Below are 20,980 nucleotides of genomic sequence, written 5' to 3' on the forward strand. Positions count from 1 at the left end.
AATTAGACTTCCCCGTTTGTACCTTATATTTCCATCCCTTCCCTTTGTATCACATCAGTGCCTACAAGTGTACCATCCAAACTCATAGGGTTCACATGATTGGTTTATTGTAGCAGTAGTCTGGCATATTGAATTTCTTTTAACATGGCACTGTACGTATAGGACACTGGTCAGGATTTCTCCTTAGCATGTTGTAGTGAGCACGAGCGAACCAAGAAGCTAGAAAATAATTTCCTATCTCATACAGGATGGGGTGAAGAATATGCTTGGCTGGTAAAGTGAATCTTCATGTAACTGTCCCTTTGTAATACTAATAAGTATATAGTGTAAAAAGAGGGAGAGAAGTACTCATCTACCATACACATTATCTATTGAAAAATATATGCCAAATAAATGAACTGATGCTCATGTGGAGAAACTGAAACTTTAAAATACTAATACATTGAGCTTGGTCCTAATTGGCAAGGCGTGATTTTAAAGTAGGGCATTACAGTGACGAGTACACTAGTGGCCAAAATTGTGGAAACTTTTTGGAAAAAGTGTATTTTTGAGGTTTGATTGCTCATAACACCGCTTTTTTTTTTTTTTTTTAATGTAATACCATAAAATTATATATCAATGGAAAAATAATTTAATCAAGAATGTAATGCAGCAAAGTTTGTTCAATTATCTGTATTCTGTGAAAAGTTATAGCCAAATAACCAGAAAAAAGAAGCACAACTTGCTTAGGTTGATATGAAGTAGCTTTCCTTCATTTGAATGTAGCCTATGAGCATGAGTGTTTAGAGAGCCAATCAGGTGTCATCTTGTTTTGGCAATGAGCCAATAAGGTCACAGTAGGATTCAGCTATTGATGTCATGTATTGGAGCTGAGAAGAGGACATTTGTCAGTGTGTTATGTGATTGCTATCAAGTCGGTTTTTTTTTTTTGTGTGTTCTTTCATTTAGTGAGCTTGTAAAACGTAATAAAATTAAAGAAATGGCGCAAAGAGTTGACTGGTCACCCAGAAAGCAATGTAAAATAGTATTATTAAGTGAACAAGGCTACAGTTATGAAGAAATTAGAAGAAAAATTGGTGGAAACTTAACCAAAGGTGGCATTTTTGAAGAGGTATAAGGAGACTCAGTCACTACAAAACCAGACTGGTAAAGGTGTACAACAGCAAGTGATGATAGAAGAATTGAGAGACTGTGCTTATGTGACAGAAGAAAATCATCTGGGTGTACACAAGATGAAATGGTGCAATACAATGTGAAGTTGATTGCAAGGACTGTTCGGCGCAGACTGCAGAAAATTGGTTTAAATGCTAGAATTCCACGAAAAAAGCCATTTTTATCTCTCAAACAAAGGTTGAAAAGATTAAACTGGGCTAAAACCCATGTTAACTGGACAGTGTTATTTGGAGTGATGAGACCAAAATCTCCCTGTTTGTTAGTGATGGCATAAAATACGTAATCGGAGAAGATTTGCATCCTGATTGCATTACACCTGCCCACTTAGTGTTATGATCTGGGGTTGTATGACATCAAAAGGTGTGGGCAGAATTTGCATGATTAATGGGAATATAAATACCCAAAAATACATAAATGAAATACTTGAGCCCAAACTGAAGCCTTCCACATGTGATCTTTTCCAAGATAATGAAGCATTTATATTTCAACAGGATTTAGCTCCATGTCATGTTGCTGCTGTATGCAAAAAGTGGTTTCAAGATAATCATATTCCACTGCTGGAATGGCTTAGGAATAGCCCAGTCCTTAACCCAATCGAAAATCTATGGAGCCGACTAAAGAAACTTGTTGGTCATAAGCAACCCAGCAATAAAACCCAATTAATAGAAGCAATAATTCAATCTAGGTTTCACATTATAACAACTGCAGAACTAAAAAACTTGGTTCACTCCATGGGAAGGCGTTTTGTAAGGCTAAATTAATTAACGCTAAAGGTTACCCAACTAAGTAATACTTCACATTGTGAGAATTTTTGTATATCTCATTTTTTCCGTGTGTTTCACTTTTCTTCTTTATGACTGCTGTTCTAATAAAAAATCCTTCATAAAGATTATTGCATTACATTCTTTATTAAATTATCTTTCCATTGATATATAATTTTATGGTATTACTCAAAAAAAAAAAGTGGTGTTATGAGCCATCAAAACCTCAGAAATACACTTTTTCCAAAAAGTTTCCACAATTTTGGCCACTAGTGTATATATTTAACTTTGTATACACACACACACTTTATTTTATAAATAATGTGTGTGTATATATATATACACCCTCTGTCCAGATAGAAAATAAAACATAGGCCAATTATAATTATTTCAATCAATATACTCTCCCTCAGCTTCAATACAGCGTTTGGCACGGTCAATTAATTCGTTAAATGAGTTTTTTATATTGGCTTTTGGGATGCTGTTGAGGGTCGTGGTTACTGCCACTTGAAATCATTCTTAGCTTGTGGGCTATACAGTAATAAACAATGAGTGAGATCAGGCTCACATGCCATAGTTTGCCAACTTCTGATCTAGTGCTTGATTTGTTCTAAATTAAAAAAAAATAAGTTAGTTTAACAAAAGATCTTTGTCATTTCATAATGTTGTATTCAGTATAACAAACTGATTTTTCAGTTTATTATACTGAATACAAACGAAGATTAACCATAGTTATTAATATTATTATGATTCGGGCTTCCATGTGTCACAAGACTTATCGTGAGAGGCCCACCCTAGTATCATACTACTCCTTGAACCCATTGACGGTTCATGCTCTCATCATTTTATCAGGCAATGTATTCCATGGTTCAACCACTCTCTATGCAAAGAAACCACTCTTCCTTTTGTAACTTCAAGGGTGGCTCCCTTGTAATCGCTCCTTTTCCCTGTATCTACCTCTCAACAGTTTAAAAGTCTCAATCATATCATCTCTCCTTTATCTATCTACGAAATCTATAGTCCATGTTCCCTCAGCATATCTTCATAACTAACATTACAGTCCTGATACTATCTTTGTTATCTTCCTCTGCACTCTTTACATAATTAATTTACCTCCTTTGAATCCTGGGGACCAAATTGAGCACAACAGTCCATGTGCAGTCTGATCAGGGTTTTATACAATGAAATGACAACTCTTATCTCTGCAAGTCAGCATCCTTCTGGGTTACCTTCACCACCTTTGCTATGTTCCCTGAATTTCAGGTTTCTATCAATCATCATTCCCAGATCTCTTATCTCCCATACTTCCTCCAACAGAGTATTGCAGCCTCCCATCGATGTACACCATCTGTCCAAAAAGAAACCGAACTTTTGATAGAAAATAAAACACAGGACAATTATAATTGTTCAAATCATTTATTTCAATCAATATACTCTCCATTGGCTTCGATACAGCATTCAGCACAGTCAATTAATTCGTTGAGTTTTTTATATCGGTTTTTGAGATACTGTTGAGGGTCGAGGTTACTATCACTTGAACGTTTTCAATGGTGTCATATCGCTTTCCTTTCATCAGCAAATGAAGTTGGGGGAAGAGAAAGAGGTCACAGGGTGCTAAATCAGGTGAATACAGTGAGTGATCCAACATACAAATTCAAAACTTCGAGATAAAACTCACCACTGACTGTTTGGCCAAGAGGAACAAATTCTTTGTGGAATCATAGAAACAAATCATCATTGTATTTACTTTTGACTTCTCCAAGCGACTTTTTTTTTCGGATGCCCCTCTTATGGTGGTCTCCACTCAGCACTCTGGGGCTTTGTTTCAGGCTCATACTCAAAACACTATGTTTCGTCACCAGTAATAACCTTTTCAAGGAAGTTCAAGTCCTTATGCGCGGTTTTAATGAGGTCCTTGCAGTGTTCAATTCAATACATTTTCTGGTTGTCGGTCAACTTGTGGGGAACAAATCGCGAATTCAATTTATGAAGGCCCAAGCTATCAATCAGAATATGGTGCACAGTTGATTTTGGAATCCCCAATTCATCTTCAACTTCACAGACGATTTTGGGGTTTTCTTTGATGAAATCACGCAGTTCTTGGATGTTAACTTTTCTGTCGTTTTTGGATAGTCCGGCTTTTTGTCGTCCTCGAGCATCTCACGAACACTTTGAAATTGCTTAAACCACGGGATAAGCATTCATCACCGTATGCTTTGTGAAGCATTTCATGCATTTCGGTAAAACTATTACCAAGTTTAACACAAAAGTCAATCGCAACTCTCTGTTTGAAACTCATTTTCCGACTTTGTCAAAACACACTGTCACTCTTGCCACTCTAACTCGGCTTCTAATAAAACAAATGTCACAAACAGTTGACACAACACTAATGAAGGTTGCCGCTTTCGACAACAGATGGTGCCACTAGTTTCTTCTTTTTCAAAAAGTTCGGTTTCTTTTTGAACATAGGGTGTGTGTATATATATATATATATATATACACATACACACACAGCTCATCATTGTATGCCCATACTAATCATTTGAGAATGCCTTCATATCTTTCCTTAAACTTGTTCACTAACAAGCACTCACGACTGCCTCATTTACGTCAAATTGCACTTAATACCTTTTCTTCTAATTTAAGTGAAGAGTGCAAAGAGATAAGTTTGATATCTCCAATTCTAACATCCGGCTTAATGTCACTTTCTTTCATAATATGATGCATATAGATAACAGTGGAGATAATGTATGTCCTTGTCTTATCTCTGATTTTACATCAAACCATCTTCCTGTATTTCTTTCAATTCTAACTGCTGACCTACAACTTAAATATAGAACTATGTATTGCTCTGTATAATGTTCCATTCACTCCCTTTAATTGTAGTGTTTTGAAAAACTTTTCTCTAGATACCATGTCGTATGCTTTTTTCAGATCTACAAATCCTTGTAGATCTGAAAAAAGACAAGAAAAAATACAGATCCTTGTCATATTCTCACGATTTCTGAGCTATTTGTCTATAAGTGGAAATCTGATCTTGACGATCTCTATTTGGCCTGCACCAAGTTTCTCTTCCACAATCTCTCTCTTTTGTTGCATTTGCAGCCCAAATGCAACTGTCGCATTTGGGCTGCAACTAATCCGCACGTATGTCTACAGATGCCTATCCACTCGCCCGAAGTCACAGTGTGGTGCAGATTTACAGCATGTTTTATCATCGGTCCATACTTTTACAAGGAAAATCACCAAAATGGACCAGTGACCTGTTCCGTCAATGCTAACAGATATGCCAATATGCTACAGAACTTTGTGCTTCCACAACTGCAGCAAAGAGGACTCGATTCAACCATCTTCATGCAGGATGATGCACCACCCCACATCAGACGTCAGGTACAGCGTGTTTTGCGACAACATTTCTCTGACAGAAGAATCATTAGTCGTGCATTTCCCATGCCATGGCCACCGAGATCGCCTGATCTCATTCCTTGTGACTTTTGGGGATTTCTTAGAAGCATTGTGTATCAAGAACATGTACCCGATATTCCAACTTTGAAAGATCGAATAACGTTACACGTGAGACAAATCAATTCCGATATGTTGCGAGCCACTGTGGAAAATGTCATGCACTGTATGTAGTTCCTGGAGCATCAGAATGGTGGTCATATTGAACCTCATTTGCAATTAACAATAAACGTCATGAAATTGATGTGTGCTGTCTCTCATTTGACATTTAGTCATTCATTAGTCACACCTACTAAAATTAATTTGGCAGTGCCAAAATTCCCCCTGTTGGCGATTTTTGGTACTTTTTTTTTTGTTAAATCGAATCCCCATGTTCCACTGTGTACGTCTACCGAATATTGGTGTGTTTCGTCCAATACATTACTCGCTAGAGGGCTGTGAATACGATGTTATTTTATAATCACCCGGTATATGGGTACTATGAGAGCTCTACTCCAATCGTTGGAAATTTGTACTTCTGACCAGGCCTTCTGAATTATACAATGTAGCAACTACAAAACTTTTACCTCCATACTTAAGCTTTTCTGGTTAAATATCATCTACTTGCACATTCTAAGTTCTTAATGGCTTTTTCAATCTGAAGTATTGACATGTAATCCTCTTTGCATTCCTCTTGAAAATTTTCTAGTATGGTTCTGCTGGGTTCGTTTAACAGTTTTTCAAAGTAATTACTCCAAACATCTAGGATACCCTTATCTTCAGTTTTCATATCACCTTTATCATCTCTAATTCCTTTTACTGTACTCTTTCCTCCCTTTGTAAGTTTCTTCAGTAGTCTCCAGAACATTTTGCAACCCTCCTGAAATTTTTTTTTCTATATTCTAAGCAAAGTCTTCCACTGACTTTTGTTTAGCTACTTTTACACATAGCTCTTTACATTTTTCTCTGTATTCTTTTAGGGCATCTGCCGACTTATTTGCTAGGAACTTCTGGTATGCTTTCTTTTTTTCCAGAACTGCTTCTTTAACTTCTTGTGTCCACCATGGTGTTCTTATTTTTCTATTCTCACATACCACTTTCCTAGCTGAATTAATCAATGTCTTCTTCAGAGTTTGCCACTGAGACTCTAAGGTTTGAACCTTCAATAATGTTGGTGTAGTCAAGTCTACAATTTACTTGTAAAAGCTGTTCAACTTTAATTCTTTTTAAAACTTTCTTACATGCTGTTCTTTTCAATGTGATCTGTTTTTATCCTGCTTAATGCGAAGTAATGGTCACTTCCAATTTCATATTCTCTATACACTCTTGTATCTTGAACGAGCATGAAGATATCACTATTTACAATGACATAGTCAATAAGGCTTTCTTATTTTTTTGTGAATTTGTGCACGTCTTTATGTTGAAACACTGTGTTAGTAATGATGAAAAGAAGCCCATAAATACTTGCCATTATTATTAGTTTTAGTCTTTTCTCCCAAATGTTCCTATATGCCTGGTAGGATTTTCTCTACTCTGCTTCAGGTCTCCAACATGGACCATTTTCTTTATGTCAGCTGTCTGTTTCTAATGACTCAAAAAATTCCTTCACTTCTTCTTAGAAGAAACTTCTATAGGTACAAATAAGTTTCATTGTCCATGACCACATAACTACTTGAAACTGCTTTCCAATCAAGAAGTTTATTTTCATGTTTGGTGTTGAATGCTATCATTATTCCTTCCTTTCCTTGATCGTTATTGTTTGAAAATAACATCTGGTATTTATTATTTAGTACGATTTCACTTGTTTATCTTGTCTGTCTCAGACAGAGATAAAAATTCACACTGCAGTTAAGCATGCACTTTCACACTGCTGTACACCAGCAAGCTGGAGGAACTATCCCATTCAACATGAGCAGAAATCAAGATATGATCCGAATTTCATTATTCAGTGCAGCTTACTGGCAACTCAAAGTGACTTTGCATCGAGAGAAAAACATTGGTTCCATTCAGGAGAAAGCCTGAATGGCCATAGTTGTGTTTAACGATGTACGACTTGTGTTCCTCCAGGCGGATGGATGCTGATCTGCCTGTCTGTCCAAAGTACGCAAGCTTACAGGAACAGGGTACTTTGTAAACTCCAGGCAGAGAGAGAGGAGGGAGCTGATCTTTCGTAGAACGGATAAGGGTAGCAAGTTTGCAGTAGGGCCTATATGCTGTGTGTAGGTTATACTTTTTTAGTATCTTGGCTATTTTTTCCGAAGTGCCTCGGATGTAGGGTATGGTGATGGTATTTTTAAAATCTTGTTGATGGGGGAGGAATTGATTATTTTTTTGATACTGTGTTCGTTGTAGCCATTGGAGAGGAAAGTTCTGTGTATGTGGTTAAGCTCAGTAGTGAGGGCGGTTCCACTGGAACAAAGATTGTGGGCTCTCTTGGTAAGGGTTTTAATGATGCCATATTGTTGTGAGGGGTGGTGGTGGGAGAGTTTGTGAATGTATCTGCCTGTGTGTGTGGGTTTTCTGTATACAGTGAAGGCAAGTGTATCATTAGGCAGGCACGTGACTAAGGTGTCTAGGAAAGGTAAACAATTGTTCTTTTCCTTTTCCATAGTAAACTGGATTCTTGGATGTAGGCTATTGAGATGACCGAGGAAGGAGTCTAACGTGTCTGGGCCATGAGGCCAAATAGAGAACACATCATCTACATATCTTAGCCAGATAGAAGGTTTGAGTGGGGCTGAGTCTATGGCTCGTTTTTCGAAATCTTCCATATAGAAATTGGCAAGGGGGAACCCATGGCGGTTCCCTCTATCTGCTTGTATATTTTGGTATTCCAAGAGAAATACCCAGAGTTGATGGCAAAGGAAAAGAGATCTAAGATGTCAGAGGGGAAAACGTTTTCTAAGAGAAATAAAGTGTAAGATCATTGTAAGTTTTTGTGTGCATGTTACATTAATTGTTTTTGTAATCCCCGTAGATGTCCTAGTGACTAGGACGAAATATAGGAAGTATTAAATTCTATTTTAATTCTTTTTGAGTGTTGTAAAAAATCCATTAAACCTACAACATAATGTCCTCACAGCACTTAAGCCTCTACACAAGAATGAATAATAAAAAATGTGGTGTAATCACCGAAATATATCTTTTGAACCAGTTAGCCACAGAAGTCTACGCCTACAATCTGTACATTGTTGATATTGAAATGAGAAACTAACAAATTTTATTGCATCATATTGTGAAGAAATCTTTTATAATACAACCATTAAATTCATGTCATTGATTATGTATAAATATAAAACATGTATGGGTTTTACATTATAATTGTTTCTTCCCCCCCCCCCCCTTCCCTTTGTTTAAGGTAGTGAGTATTTTATAGAAAATTGCAAATAATAGTTCATCTCACATAACTTCACGTTTTGTTTATTCTCTCATATAATATTCCGGAATATTGGCTTATCCATATGGATACCCGTATCAAGAGTAACTCAAGCAACGGCAGTCTGGTGGAAAGGGAAAGGCAAGGCATAAAAGATTATGAGAATTTGTGTAGTCTAATAGACAGATCAGTCAACGACATGGACTTGTTGCAAATGAAATTGAAAGCAGGCAACTTTAGTCTGGCAGCTCCAGAATAGTTAGGGAATAGGAGAAAAGTCCTGTTCTGTGAATCCTACCATAATGAAGTGATGTCTAAATGCCATAACTTACGTGAATGTTATTACTGATCAAGTACATTGTGTCACAAGGCATAGACTGGACAAGCCAATAAGGAATTAATTACAGGAACAGACCATTATTGTAGAGAGCTTTTGGTATCTCAAGAAATTCAAACTCAGATGAGTTGAGGCTGTCCTAAAAATGAAAGAGAATGGTATCATACTTAGTAAGCTTGCCACTGTAAAAACTTTGGATTAATAGGTATTTCTGAAAAATCAGAAAAAAATGTCCCTGATATTATCCTATCATATCCTTATCTTTCACCTCCCTCCCAAAGAATTCTCTGCCCACCCTTAAAATTCACACACCTCTTGCCTCACCGATAATTCTCCAGCTCCCCTTCCTTTCAGTCATACATTAACATTTAACTTTTAATTTTAATAATCGGGCTGCGTTTAAGAGAAAATAATGAGTGAAAAAAAAAATACTTAAGATATCAATCTTGAAAAAAAAAAAAAAACAGAAATATTTAAAGTATGAGATATGAAATAAGCATGAAAATGAAACTGAATAAAAAATTATCACCTAAAAACAAAGTAAGATAGTTTATGCATCTCCAGCTCCCCTTCCTTTCAGTCATACTTTAACAGCAGATAAATGTATATTGCTATATACCACTGATTAAGAAGACGACCAGCAACATCCTACAAAGGTATGTCCGGATTATTATTCCTATGTGTCTTATATTCTTGTTCCAATATTCTTAAATATCTGTCTTTAAAACATCAGCAATGATCTTATAAAAAAAGGGGTACTCCTAAACAAAAATAGGCTAAATTGCCATAAAAATAATACCTTGTGTCATATGCATTAATTTATGTCTATAACAGATCTAAAAGGTTCTATAGGCAATATCTTTTTCTTTGTCAAGCTTAACTTCTGGTTCCAGTTTATTTCTTAATTAATTTGGTTTATTTGTAATTTTAATTTAATTGTTAAAGTTGTACCAACTAATAGTAATTCAGCTGTGCAGTCAGTTCTTGAATATCATGCCAGCTGAGTGGAATTTTTTTTTTTTCTGCTGTGATATATTAAAAATATATATAACACTGATCTTAGTTCTTATATTTCTTAAGCATATTTTCAATGGTCTGTTTCAGATGATCACAGCTTCAGCACAATAACTGAAGATCAGGTGATATCTATTTTAGATGATGTGTGTAGCAATATATTCCAAGAAGTTTTTGATGATATCAAGAGCCTTTTTTGTTAAGGAAGAAATAAATTATTTCATTTTGTACAAAAGATTAATTATTAAATATTATTTTGGCTTATAGGTTAGAGAAAAGTTAACTGATATAAATGTAATACATTCTACAAAACAGTGATTATTTTAAGTAATGTCAGGCATTATAGCTTATACAGCCTGACATGATGACACATACTGTTGTAGTTATTCAGTACTTTTTTTTTTTTTTTGCACAATACTATATAAGTGAACAAAACATTAGATGCCAGTACTTATCTAGTGATTTATTGGGTGGTTTGGGTGCAGATGCTATGGCCATCAGAATATTATCATGGTTAAATCCTGAAAAGAACAAGTCAGTGCTATCTAAATAACAAATATAATTTTTGACATTTACATTCAGATAAAATCTTCCAGTAAGTGGCATGGCAAATGCCTTCATAAACTGATGAAAGAGTCCACTCTTTTGAAAAACTGCTCTGAGAACTTGCTCTCTACATACTGATTTATAAACTAAAATTTCACTTATTTATTGGTTAATTATTTTGTCATTATATTAATAACAATTCAATAGTATAGCGAAGTGGATGTAATCTGCAATCAATGGGTTAATGTACCATCACTTGTTTGATTTTTATAAATACCTGATATGCACAGCTGTGCTGCTAGAATTTTTTTTTTTTTTTAACTGGACTGAGAATTCTGATGGCCATGGTGCTAAAAACCTGCTATGAACCATACTAAAAAATGTGAATATATGTTTTTAAACTTTGTCATTAGCATAGTCAGAAAACACAAAACCATTACCCCTTCTTTCAAACACCAAAAAATATTATTACCCTATTATTGATAATCCACTCATTTTGTATACACTGGTCAGAAAGAAGTCAACAAACAGCCATGGTGCCCACCTTAATAAGAGATAGAGCATACTTTCCATATGTGTACAATATCAATCAATGAGAATTTTGGGCAATTCTTCCTGTAGGCATGTAATGAAGTCCTGGACTGTTATGGGGCAGCCATCCCTTGAACTCATCTGATGCTCCAGTTCATTCCACAAATCAGGGCTTTGTGGAAGCCAGTCAAGTGTGGCCACAAATTCATGGCCACAAACCACGCAGTTACAGCAGCAGCCTTATGACATGATGCATTGTTTTGCTGAAATGGTCAATTCTGTAGAAACACATTTTTCACATATCTCTCAGAGTTCAGGGTTTGTGGCACCACAAACAGAGGTCCAGGGTCAAACCATACCATACCATCACACCGCCCAGTTTCATAGTTGGGGGTATGCACACTGGTAAGAGACATTCACTGGGCATCTGCCACATTCATCTATTTACTTGGTAGAGGTGGATAGCATGATTTGTTACTAAGTAATGCAGCTGTCAAAGCTTCCACATCCTAGTGTGCATGTTTTTTGCACCACTGAAGACATGCTGCATGTTGCAGTAACCCATGTTGTGAGCCTTGGTTCTGAATGTTTTTGTGCAGACTCATCCTCCAGTCAATGCCCAAGACTGAACATTCAACATGTTGACCAACGAATGGCGATTTTTACATATTATCCTTCGTAGCATCCTATGATCACATTTGGTGGGCCATCTATATCTGTAGCATTTGCAGTTGACTACCTTTGTTTTCATCTTTGTATGGTATCACATTGTTGACCTGGGATGGCCCAATTTGTAAACAAGTTGCCCAAACAGATATGCCTGCAAAATGGCATCCTATCACAATGCTTATTTCAAACTGTCAGTTTCTTTATCCCAGCCATTTCACCCTGATGCAGTTGCACTGACTCGGGAGCACCATATTCCTCCATTTATACCAGCTACAAACATGCTACTCATTATATAGCATGATGCACCTTGCCCATGGCAGATGTGTACATTGACTTCTTTCCAAACAGCTTAAAAACAACCAGGATGAGCATACATTTTGAATGTTGCTCATCCTGGTTGTTTTTATAGACTTAAATTGGTTCTATAGAACAGCAAAATTTACAAAATTTATACTTCAGTGCAAAAACACCCATGTTTTGACATCCTGAAAAAGCATGATGCTTCACACTGCTTGTTTTGTTGTTTCCCTTAGCATTTACAGTAATACGGGAGAACACATTACAAATTTTGCATCTAGCAAAAGTAAGAAGGGGGGAAAAAAGTGCATTACTAAACATTGGTTATGTGGTATCTTTTTTTTCCAGGACCAAGGGTTACATTCTGAATAGTTACAGAATTCTTTTTAATAATACATATTGAAGGGCTGTAATGAAATAGCCCTTTATTAGAGTTTATATATAGCCTGATTTAACAGGACAAAAAATACGAATGAATAAATCACTAGATGAGCACTAATCCTTATCAAGTGATTTATTCACTGGTTTGGGTTCAGATGCTATGACCACCCGAAGATATTTTTACTCCTTCCTTTCTTTAGTAGACAAAACAATGTTGATAATAATATTTTTGATTTTGGTTTTAGGTTGGTATTATAGCTGTATATGAGCACAATAGACTTGAGCAATTTCATGTGAAGCTGAAATAAATCAATATTTTATAAAAGTAATAAATTATGACGCCACCATCCAATAATATTGGGTTACAGATAAATTCACCACAAAAAAAAAAAAAGTTTTTAAATGGAAGATTATTCTGGTTCAGTTATTCTCCCCCCCCCCCCCCCAAAAATGCCAAAGATATTAAACTCCATTTATTAAATCAATCGAAACAAAATAATGCACATAAAATTTCATGATTTTATACATCAATTCAAAGTAACATATACCAAAAGTTTACACTCTGTACAAAACTATTAAATCGGGTTTGATGATGGCAAATGCTTATGCTTTACTTTTTAAGGAGCTTCTTTGAAATACAGGAACATATTCCAACAAGAAAGACCTAGGAAATGAAAACATATTTGTTATAATACATTATTTTATTGCATTCTTCCACCAATTCGCTTACGAGGAGAAAAAAAAAAAACCTAAGCTTTTTTGAGTAATTTCAAATAACTGTCATAAGTAACTTGCAAGAATTTCTATTAACATGCTGTAAAATATTGAAAAATAGGAGATTAAAAATAGAAAATATATCGCAGCATAAACAAGTTGGCTTTAGGATAGCAGGTGGGAGTACTGTTCATCACATTTTAATTCCTGGTGTTAGGGTATTGTAATGCAAAGAATTAAAAATAATCACTGAACCCCCCCCCCCCCCCCCAGTGTGTGTGTGTAACAGAGCTTCAGAAATTCAATTCTAAATACATTCAAAATATGTTATTTTCTTTGAATAATTTACTTTTTTTTTTAAGGTTTAAAACATCACCTCATTTGATGTCAAGTTATTTTAGTTGCAGGTTTTCTTTAAAAGTCATATATAAAGTTTAAGCTATTCCATGAGGGCAAGAAGTAACTTTTTTATTAATCCTCCTTACTGTTGTATTCTGGGAGATGGCAGGATTAGGAATCTAAAGGAATATAAGTAGAGCAATCTGTAAGCATAACTGATTTTTCTAAACATGTTTTAAATGTGGAGCTTTGAAAAGCATGCTCTTGATGCAATCCACTTAAGCCTTCTATATGGCTAAAATATGTTGATGTATTCTCAAAATTTGGCCTAATGGCCTAGACACATACATTTCTCTCCACATTAGTCAATATTCAAGAATCTGTTTTACCATGAAAAATAAATAAAATGACAATAATCTAACCTTTACAAACTTTTTTCCCTTATACCCCCTTCCCCTGCAAACAATGATATTATTAGAACTACCAATTCGCTTTTCCATTGAGGTAACTCTTACATCTTGAATATAACCATATACACCATCTTTTGTTATCTGATGGCTATAAATCAACAATTAGCAAATTATTTAATCCTCCGAGTAATCTTTGACCTTCTCTACACATGGATCATTTTGATGCAATCACCATTCTCTATGTCCAAGAAAATAGGCACTTCAGAAAAAATAGCCAGAATTTAAAAAAAAAAAAATACAAGTGCAACTGGCTGCCATTATTCATGCTCCTAAAGATGAATTCCCTCCTCTTTCTCTGTTCCTGGTGGATATGGGTTCCTTGAAGTTGGCCTGCTATGGGGCAAACTGAAGATCAGTTAACATCCACTTGGAAGAACACAAAAAATAAATGTAAGAGGCTGCAGCTGCCTTTAAAAACCAACCTAATTAAAATAAATATGGTTGTGTTAAACTCCCCAAAATACTACAAATGGTAATTCTTAAGCTTTCTAGTTAGAGGGCCTCATCCTAGCTAAAACCTACTATTAATAGTCTACTGCTGCTTATGTGTTTTTGCAATTTATATTATACCCTTAACACAACAGAGATGAAATATTAGAAGCCTTAACCCTTTGAGTGTTACAAACATGCTGTGTGCGTTCATTGGTGTCATTTTTTTAGGGTTACTAATGCGGTGAGTGCTTTTCTTTAATTTGGTGGTAGCATTATAGAAACATGCTCAGAGAGTTAAGTAAACATTTTTAATTTTGCAACTATTGTAACTGTGCTAGACATGTTGATGATTTAATTTTCTTGCTTACACATAAAGGGCAATTGTTCACTGTTGAAAGCGTAAAAAGTGCAAAATGTGTGTTTGGCGCTTTTTACATGGTTTGCCCTACCTGACAAAATGCATATATGATACACCAATTGCCAGGCAGGGTTGTGTGCTTCACCATGCTTCAAAATCTACCATATAATTAGAAACTTCTGCAGAAATATCACTGAATGTAGGTTATTACAGTTATTATTGTATGCATACAAATCATTTATTAGTTAATATTCGCTTTAGTAAATCACTGACAATTTTTGCATAAAAATTGTAAATAAATACTTTTTTATACATCTTGTTAATCAAGTAGCACTGAAATTTGAAAAAAAAATCTCGAGGTAACGTACAGAAAACTGGAACCGAAAGGATTAAACTGTTGTGTAATTTATTCCTTGTATTGTTTTCATTTCATTAAATGTTTAACATGGTAACCAAGCATGATCTTTTTCAAATCATATCATTACCCCAATATGCAAGGTGATTTTATGATCCAGTAACACACAAATCTAGTAGAGAGGCTCTATATTTTAATGTAGAAACACTTCAGAATAATATTTTCTAAATCGCAAATGAGTCTCTGAGTAAGTTTCAATAGTTTCAACCTTTTAGTTGGAAAGACCTGAGCTTAAATCCCATCTAGCTAAAGGATAAATAGACTGGAAAGTGAAAGCATCTTTGCAAGGATGCAAACAACCTTTATTAGAACTTTTCAACTGAAAATGAATTAGCCTCATATAGAGGTGGAAGGGTTTTTCTACCCTCAAAACAGATAAACCAGTCAGAATACACACACAGGAAACTAAACCCTATTCCATCAGGCACTTGCTTTTGAATGCTTGCATGGCACAATGTGGGTCTATGCACAAGTATAGAGCAGATCAGAATCAGTTGCATTTTAGCCTGGTGATAGCGTGAGTCAACAGCATGCCTACTCTCCAAACAAAGGCTGTGGGTTTGAGTGTCTAAGGTGGTAGATGGATGTCATTGTCTAGCATGAGACCACTCAATTCATTGGAGACTTGAAGATTTCCATGTTTGGCCTCTAGATCAGGATTAATGGATTATCTAACCTTTAGCCCAGCCACTGTATATAGGTTTAGCCTTTTGTGGTGGATTCACATTAAGAAATATATTTGAGGCAGCATTTATTGAAATAACATTTTGATAAAAATCATAAGCTGTACACAGTGTATATTATGAAATTAGCTAACAAGAGCTGATAAACACAAAACCAGTTATATATCTTTTACAACATATTAACACATGCAGAATTTTAGATACTCTAAATATATTCAAAAATAGTTATACTTGTACAGAAATAGTGAATTATATAAATTTTCTAATTGCTTTAATTACCATTAGGCTTTTTATTTTAAAAATTGAGAAAATAACCTTTACAAAATAATAATATCAAATTTCATATTTGTTTTGCAATACAAGGCATTACAATTGTTACAAAATTAATTAAATTTGAGCTTACTTTGCTCTCTCAGCCATTTCATTACCACACCAACGTGGGCTATAAGGATAATCTGTACATGTGATACTAAACGGGCGACCAAGGCTGGCATGATAAATAGACTGGAAAGTGAAAGATGGTTTCTCTTGAGGAAAACATATGCTCAAAGATACTATAATGAGAGAGAAGGAAAATAAATAAATAAACGTAATATATATATATATATTACATAACACACACACACGTAATATATATATTACATAAGTCCAAATGAACAACAAATCTGATATATCACTCTTCCTCTGATTGGTAAGCAAAGTGAAAAAACGCAGTCTGTCAATTGTCAGTTCCGATTTTCATGGTGTTGCTTGTTCCTGCAAAAAAGTTGTGATACAATTCTTTCCTAGTTAAAGGAACTGCTGACTAGGTGGTAGATGACTTTCACTGCCTAATGAAACACTACCACCTTGCTTAGTGAAAGGTTGATATCTCCAAAATGGGGGGGCGGGGGTTCATGCAGTGAGGGTAATTTCAAGGCATGCCAAACATACACCCTAAAGATCCTCCCTTCAAGAATACAGCAGTAAAGTGGTTCCACAGGCTGGCTACCAGATGGGACCAAACATGATGGCAGCACATTGGGATACTTCCCAACTAACTAGTGTATAATTCTGCTGACAATTTGTCACACTGTGTGTGTGCCTGGAGGAGTGGAGTCTGAGTAGCAGCAAGTGATAAACATTGTCGAGATCACTATATGGCAAAGAAACTGAGTGTCTCCATATATAGATAGCATGTCTGAGAATCTCTCTCTCTCTTAATGCATGTCCCCACTTTCAACTATTTATCAAATAAATTAGCAGAATAACAATCACAGCATCACCATGGTTAAAAAAATCTTTCTCAAAAGAAAAATCACAAAAAACATTCCAGACCTGACTACCTGCTTTTGAATGAACTTCAACCATCCAAACTATAATTAGTATATTAGGTCTTGTTTCTGGGAAAATTCCCATGCTACTCCTCTTAAATACTATTAATTATTATGCTATTATAGCCTGTTTTTGTTTAGGAGTGTCCCTTATATTAAATACATTGGCTCTTTTTATTCAAAAAAATTTATATACGAGGGCTGTTCAATAAGTAATAAGACTAATTTTACTGTCGCGAAACCATTCATCACAATATTAATTTCTGTGGAATAAAGAAATGTTGCTATCTGTATTAACAAAAGAGGTTGATAGATGGCATATATGGGCTGATGTGCCAGAGCGTCACATGACTAAACACAAGCTTGTTTCGGCGCACCTACGAGCCGCGACCAGTCGTTGAAATGGAAGCGTCCTTGGAACAGCGTTATGCGATTAAATTTTGTGTGCGTTTGCAAAAATCGGCATCGGACACTTTTAACATGATACGCGAAGCTTTCCACGATGAAGCAATGTCGAGGGCAAGTGTTTTTTGCTGGCATAAAACTTTTAAGGGAGGAAGGCAAAATGTGGAAGATCTTGAACGTGAGGGAAGACCTTCAACGTCCATCACAGAGACAATGATCAACACAGCAGCGATTATCATCAAGGAGGATCGCAGAATTACAGTCCACCAGCTGCATGTTGTCCTGAATATTTCTGTGGGAAGTGTTCACTCAATCATGGCTGAACATTTGGGACTGAAACGTGTTTGCACCTGATGGATTCCCAAACTCTTGACACCGGAGCAAATGCAGCATCGAGTGGATGTGTGCACAGAATAGAAAGAAAGACTGGAACAAGAAGGCGACAACTTCTTAAAACGCATCATTACAGCAGATGAAGCTTGGTTGTATCACTATGACCCTACAATGAAACAACAAAGCAGTGAATGGAAGCATCCGTCTTCGCCTACCCTCAAGAAAGCAAAAACTGTAAAATCAGCTGGTAAAGTTATGACCATAATGTTTTTTGACTATGAAGGCAATGTTTACCAACACGCTGTAGAACCCGGGAATACTGTAAACGGCTCATACTATGCGGATGTTTTACAGACAACGGTACAGCACATCCATTGCTGAAGAATGGCTTCTTATTGCACCACGATAATGCAAGGCCACATATTGCTGGTTGTGTAGTGGACGTTTTGCAGAAGAACAACATAAATATCCTACCACACCCTCCATACAGTCCTGATCTCGCACTGTGCGATTTCTGGCTGTTTCCTCAGCTCAAGAAACCACTAAGAGGCCGCCATTTCGAAAGCAACAAAGCATGTGTAAAAGCTGTGGAGGCAGTTTTGAAAGAACTCTCAAAAAAAGGACTTTCACATGTGTTTAAGAAGTGGACGCAACGTTGGGACAAATGCATCGCGTCTCACGGTAGTTACTTCGAAAAAGACCGTGTAAATGATGACGATTAAAGGTAATCTGTTTTCTGTATAAATATAGTCTTATAACTTATTGAACAGCCTACGTATATATTTTAGGGCATTATGGGTGAGAATTGAAGGCAATTATAGCAGAAAAAGAGGTGGAAAAATTTTGTACATACCTTGTTTTGATACTAGGAAGTCTTCAAATGCCATGTTTCTGCTGAAGGTCATTTTATAACAAGGGGGGAGGGGAGCGTGGGTAATTTGACGCCAGAGGAATAAATTGGAAACCCAAGGTTTATTTTAATAATATATATATATATATAAATATATACGTTATTGTGTTTAAGAGTGCAGTTGGGGGGGGGGGGGGTACTATGGAAAAACTGGGGCAGAGGGGAACGTTAACGGGGTGCGAACCATTTCGATCGACTGACCATCATCAGAACCTTCTCGGAATGAGTGTAGGTCTATGTCATGACTGCAAGTTGAATCTGCCAAAAAGGGCATTTGTTGTTGCTAAATGGCCGGAGGCATGGACCGATTTGTAAGTTGTGGTTTGTCCAACATTCGGAAATTAGGTAGGGGCAGTGGACGTTGATTGAGTTTACGTCGCATTTTATGGCAATTGTTTCGTATATTCTAAGCATCGTTTTGTTGCCTTGTTTGATTAGACAAACATAGAATATAGAAACATAGACAAACAAGACAATGAAACAATGCTTAGAATATCTGAAACAATTCCCATAAAATGCAATGTAAACTCAATCAACGTCCACTGCCCCTACTTAATTTCCGAATGTTGGACGATCCACAACTTACAATCAGGCCATGCCTCCGGCCATTTAGCGACAACAAATGCCTTTTTTTTTTTTAGCAGATTCAACTTGCAGTCATGACATAGCCCTACACTCATTCCGAGAAGGTTCCAAAGATGGTCAATTGACCGAAATGGTTCGCACCCCGTTAATGTTCCCCTCTGCCCCAGTTTTCCCATAGTAAACTCTCCCCCCAAAAATGCGCCCTTAAACACAATAATGTGTATATATATATATATATATATTTTTTTTTTATTTTATATATTATTAAAATAAACCTCGGGTTTCCAATTTATTCCTCCCACGTCAAATCACCCCCCCCCCACACACACACACGCTGCCCTCCCCTTTGTTATAAAATGACCTTCAGCAGAAACATGGAATTTGAAGACTTCCTAGTATCAAAACAAGGTATGTACAAAATTTTTCCTCCTTTTTTCTGCTATAATTGTCTTCAATTCTCACCCATAATGCCCTAAAATATATATATATATAAATTTTTTTGAGTAAAAAGAGCCAATGTATTTAATATAAGGGACACTCCTAAACAAAAACAGGCTATAATAGCCATAATAATTAATATAATCAGTATGAATTCTGCAACAAGGTTGGCATTTCTTGTACCTTTTATGCACTCCAGTGTCCACTGCCAGAGAATGCCAAATCTAAAATTGTCTGTTTTTGATCTTCTTGGACATAGTTTAACTTGTCTCATTCAGTAACATTATCTGCTATCCTAACCATTCTCCAAAGTAAGAGATGTAGAAATATTTCCTGTAAGCAATGATTTAACATGAACCATCCATCTAAAGTATCAGATAACCACATTTCCAACATCTATCTTTTTGTAATCAGTTCTTTTTCCATCTATACTGTGGATGACCCCCCCCCCTCTCCTTTTCATAACTCAGACTATAATCTTTTACAAGTTCCTGTTTCCACACAGAAGATTCTGCACTCGTCCATTCTTAGAACTCGTGTCCTTTAGCTCTATGGAAGCACCCAAATGGGATTATCTCTAAGACTTCTACTATGTGATCTAGCCTAACACTTGCCTCCGTGAGTAAATTATTCTTCACTTTCATTTCTCAATCTAGTGAAAACTCCTATCCAAGTTGAAGTTTAACTGGCATGCTAAAGCAATCCAAGAGAAAAATTCAGCATACCACAAATGGATTAATGACAAAGAACTTCGATACCTTATTCTCAGCCTATACCGAAGTATGTGCTGAATGCAAAACAATCAGCAAATGCAAATACGACTTTCAAAAGGCCAAATGTAGAAAACTTGCCTTCCGAACATCATTAGTTCAGAAGGCAGTTATGCCTTCCAGTCCCTTGCAAAGTCCATTGGGCATAACTTCTGCTCATCTGTGCTACCACCTTTTTCTCACTCCAAGACTACTGCAATAAAACCTAAAAATAAAGCTGATCTTCTGGCATCATTCTTGTCTTCCAGCTTCTGCATAAACAATCAAGACAAATACCTCTTGCCATACC

At 36.0% G+C, this 20,980-nt stretch overlaps 2 protein-coding genes across 2 annotated transcripts in view; one reads left to right on the forward strand and one right to left on the reverse strand.

The window, feature by feature from the left end:
- Positions 1-10,305, forward strand: part of LOC150102506 (GDP-D-glucose phosphorylase 1) — a 125,037-nt gene extending 114,732 nt beyond the window's left edge. Inside the window, exon 12 of the mRNA XM_090399607.1 lies at positions 10,193-10,305. Within this exon, the coding sequence (XP_090255733.1) occupies positions 10,193-10,305 (113 nt within the window). The remainder of the gene's footprint in view (positions 1-10,192) is intronic.
- Positions 10,306-12,992: 2,687 nt separating this feature from the next.
- LOC150102507 (BRISC and BRCA1-A complex member 2-like) overlaps positions 12,993-20,980 on the reverse strand; it is a 119,863-nt gene continuing 111,875 nt past the window's right edge. Inside the window, exons 10-11 of the mRNA XM_090399360.1 lie at positions 16,341-16,491; positions 12,993-13,190 (exon numbers count right to left, since the gene is read on the reverse strand). Coding sequence (XP_090255486.1) covers positions 13,130-13,190; positions 16,341-16,491 — 212 coding nt within the window. The 3' untranslated portion in view covers positions 12,993-13,129. The remainder of the gene's footprint in view (positions 13,191-16,340; positions 16,492-20,980) is intronic.

The sequence above is a fragment of the Typopeltis vanoorti genome, chromosome 10 (assembly GCF_054136105.1).
Source record: "Typopeltis vanoorti isolate ZY-2024b chromosome 10, IOZ_Tvanoo_1.0, whole genome shotgun sequence".
NCBI lineage: Eukaryota > Metazoa > Arthropoda > Arachnida > Uropygi > Thelyphonidae > Typopeltis > Typopeltis vanoorti.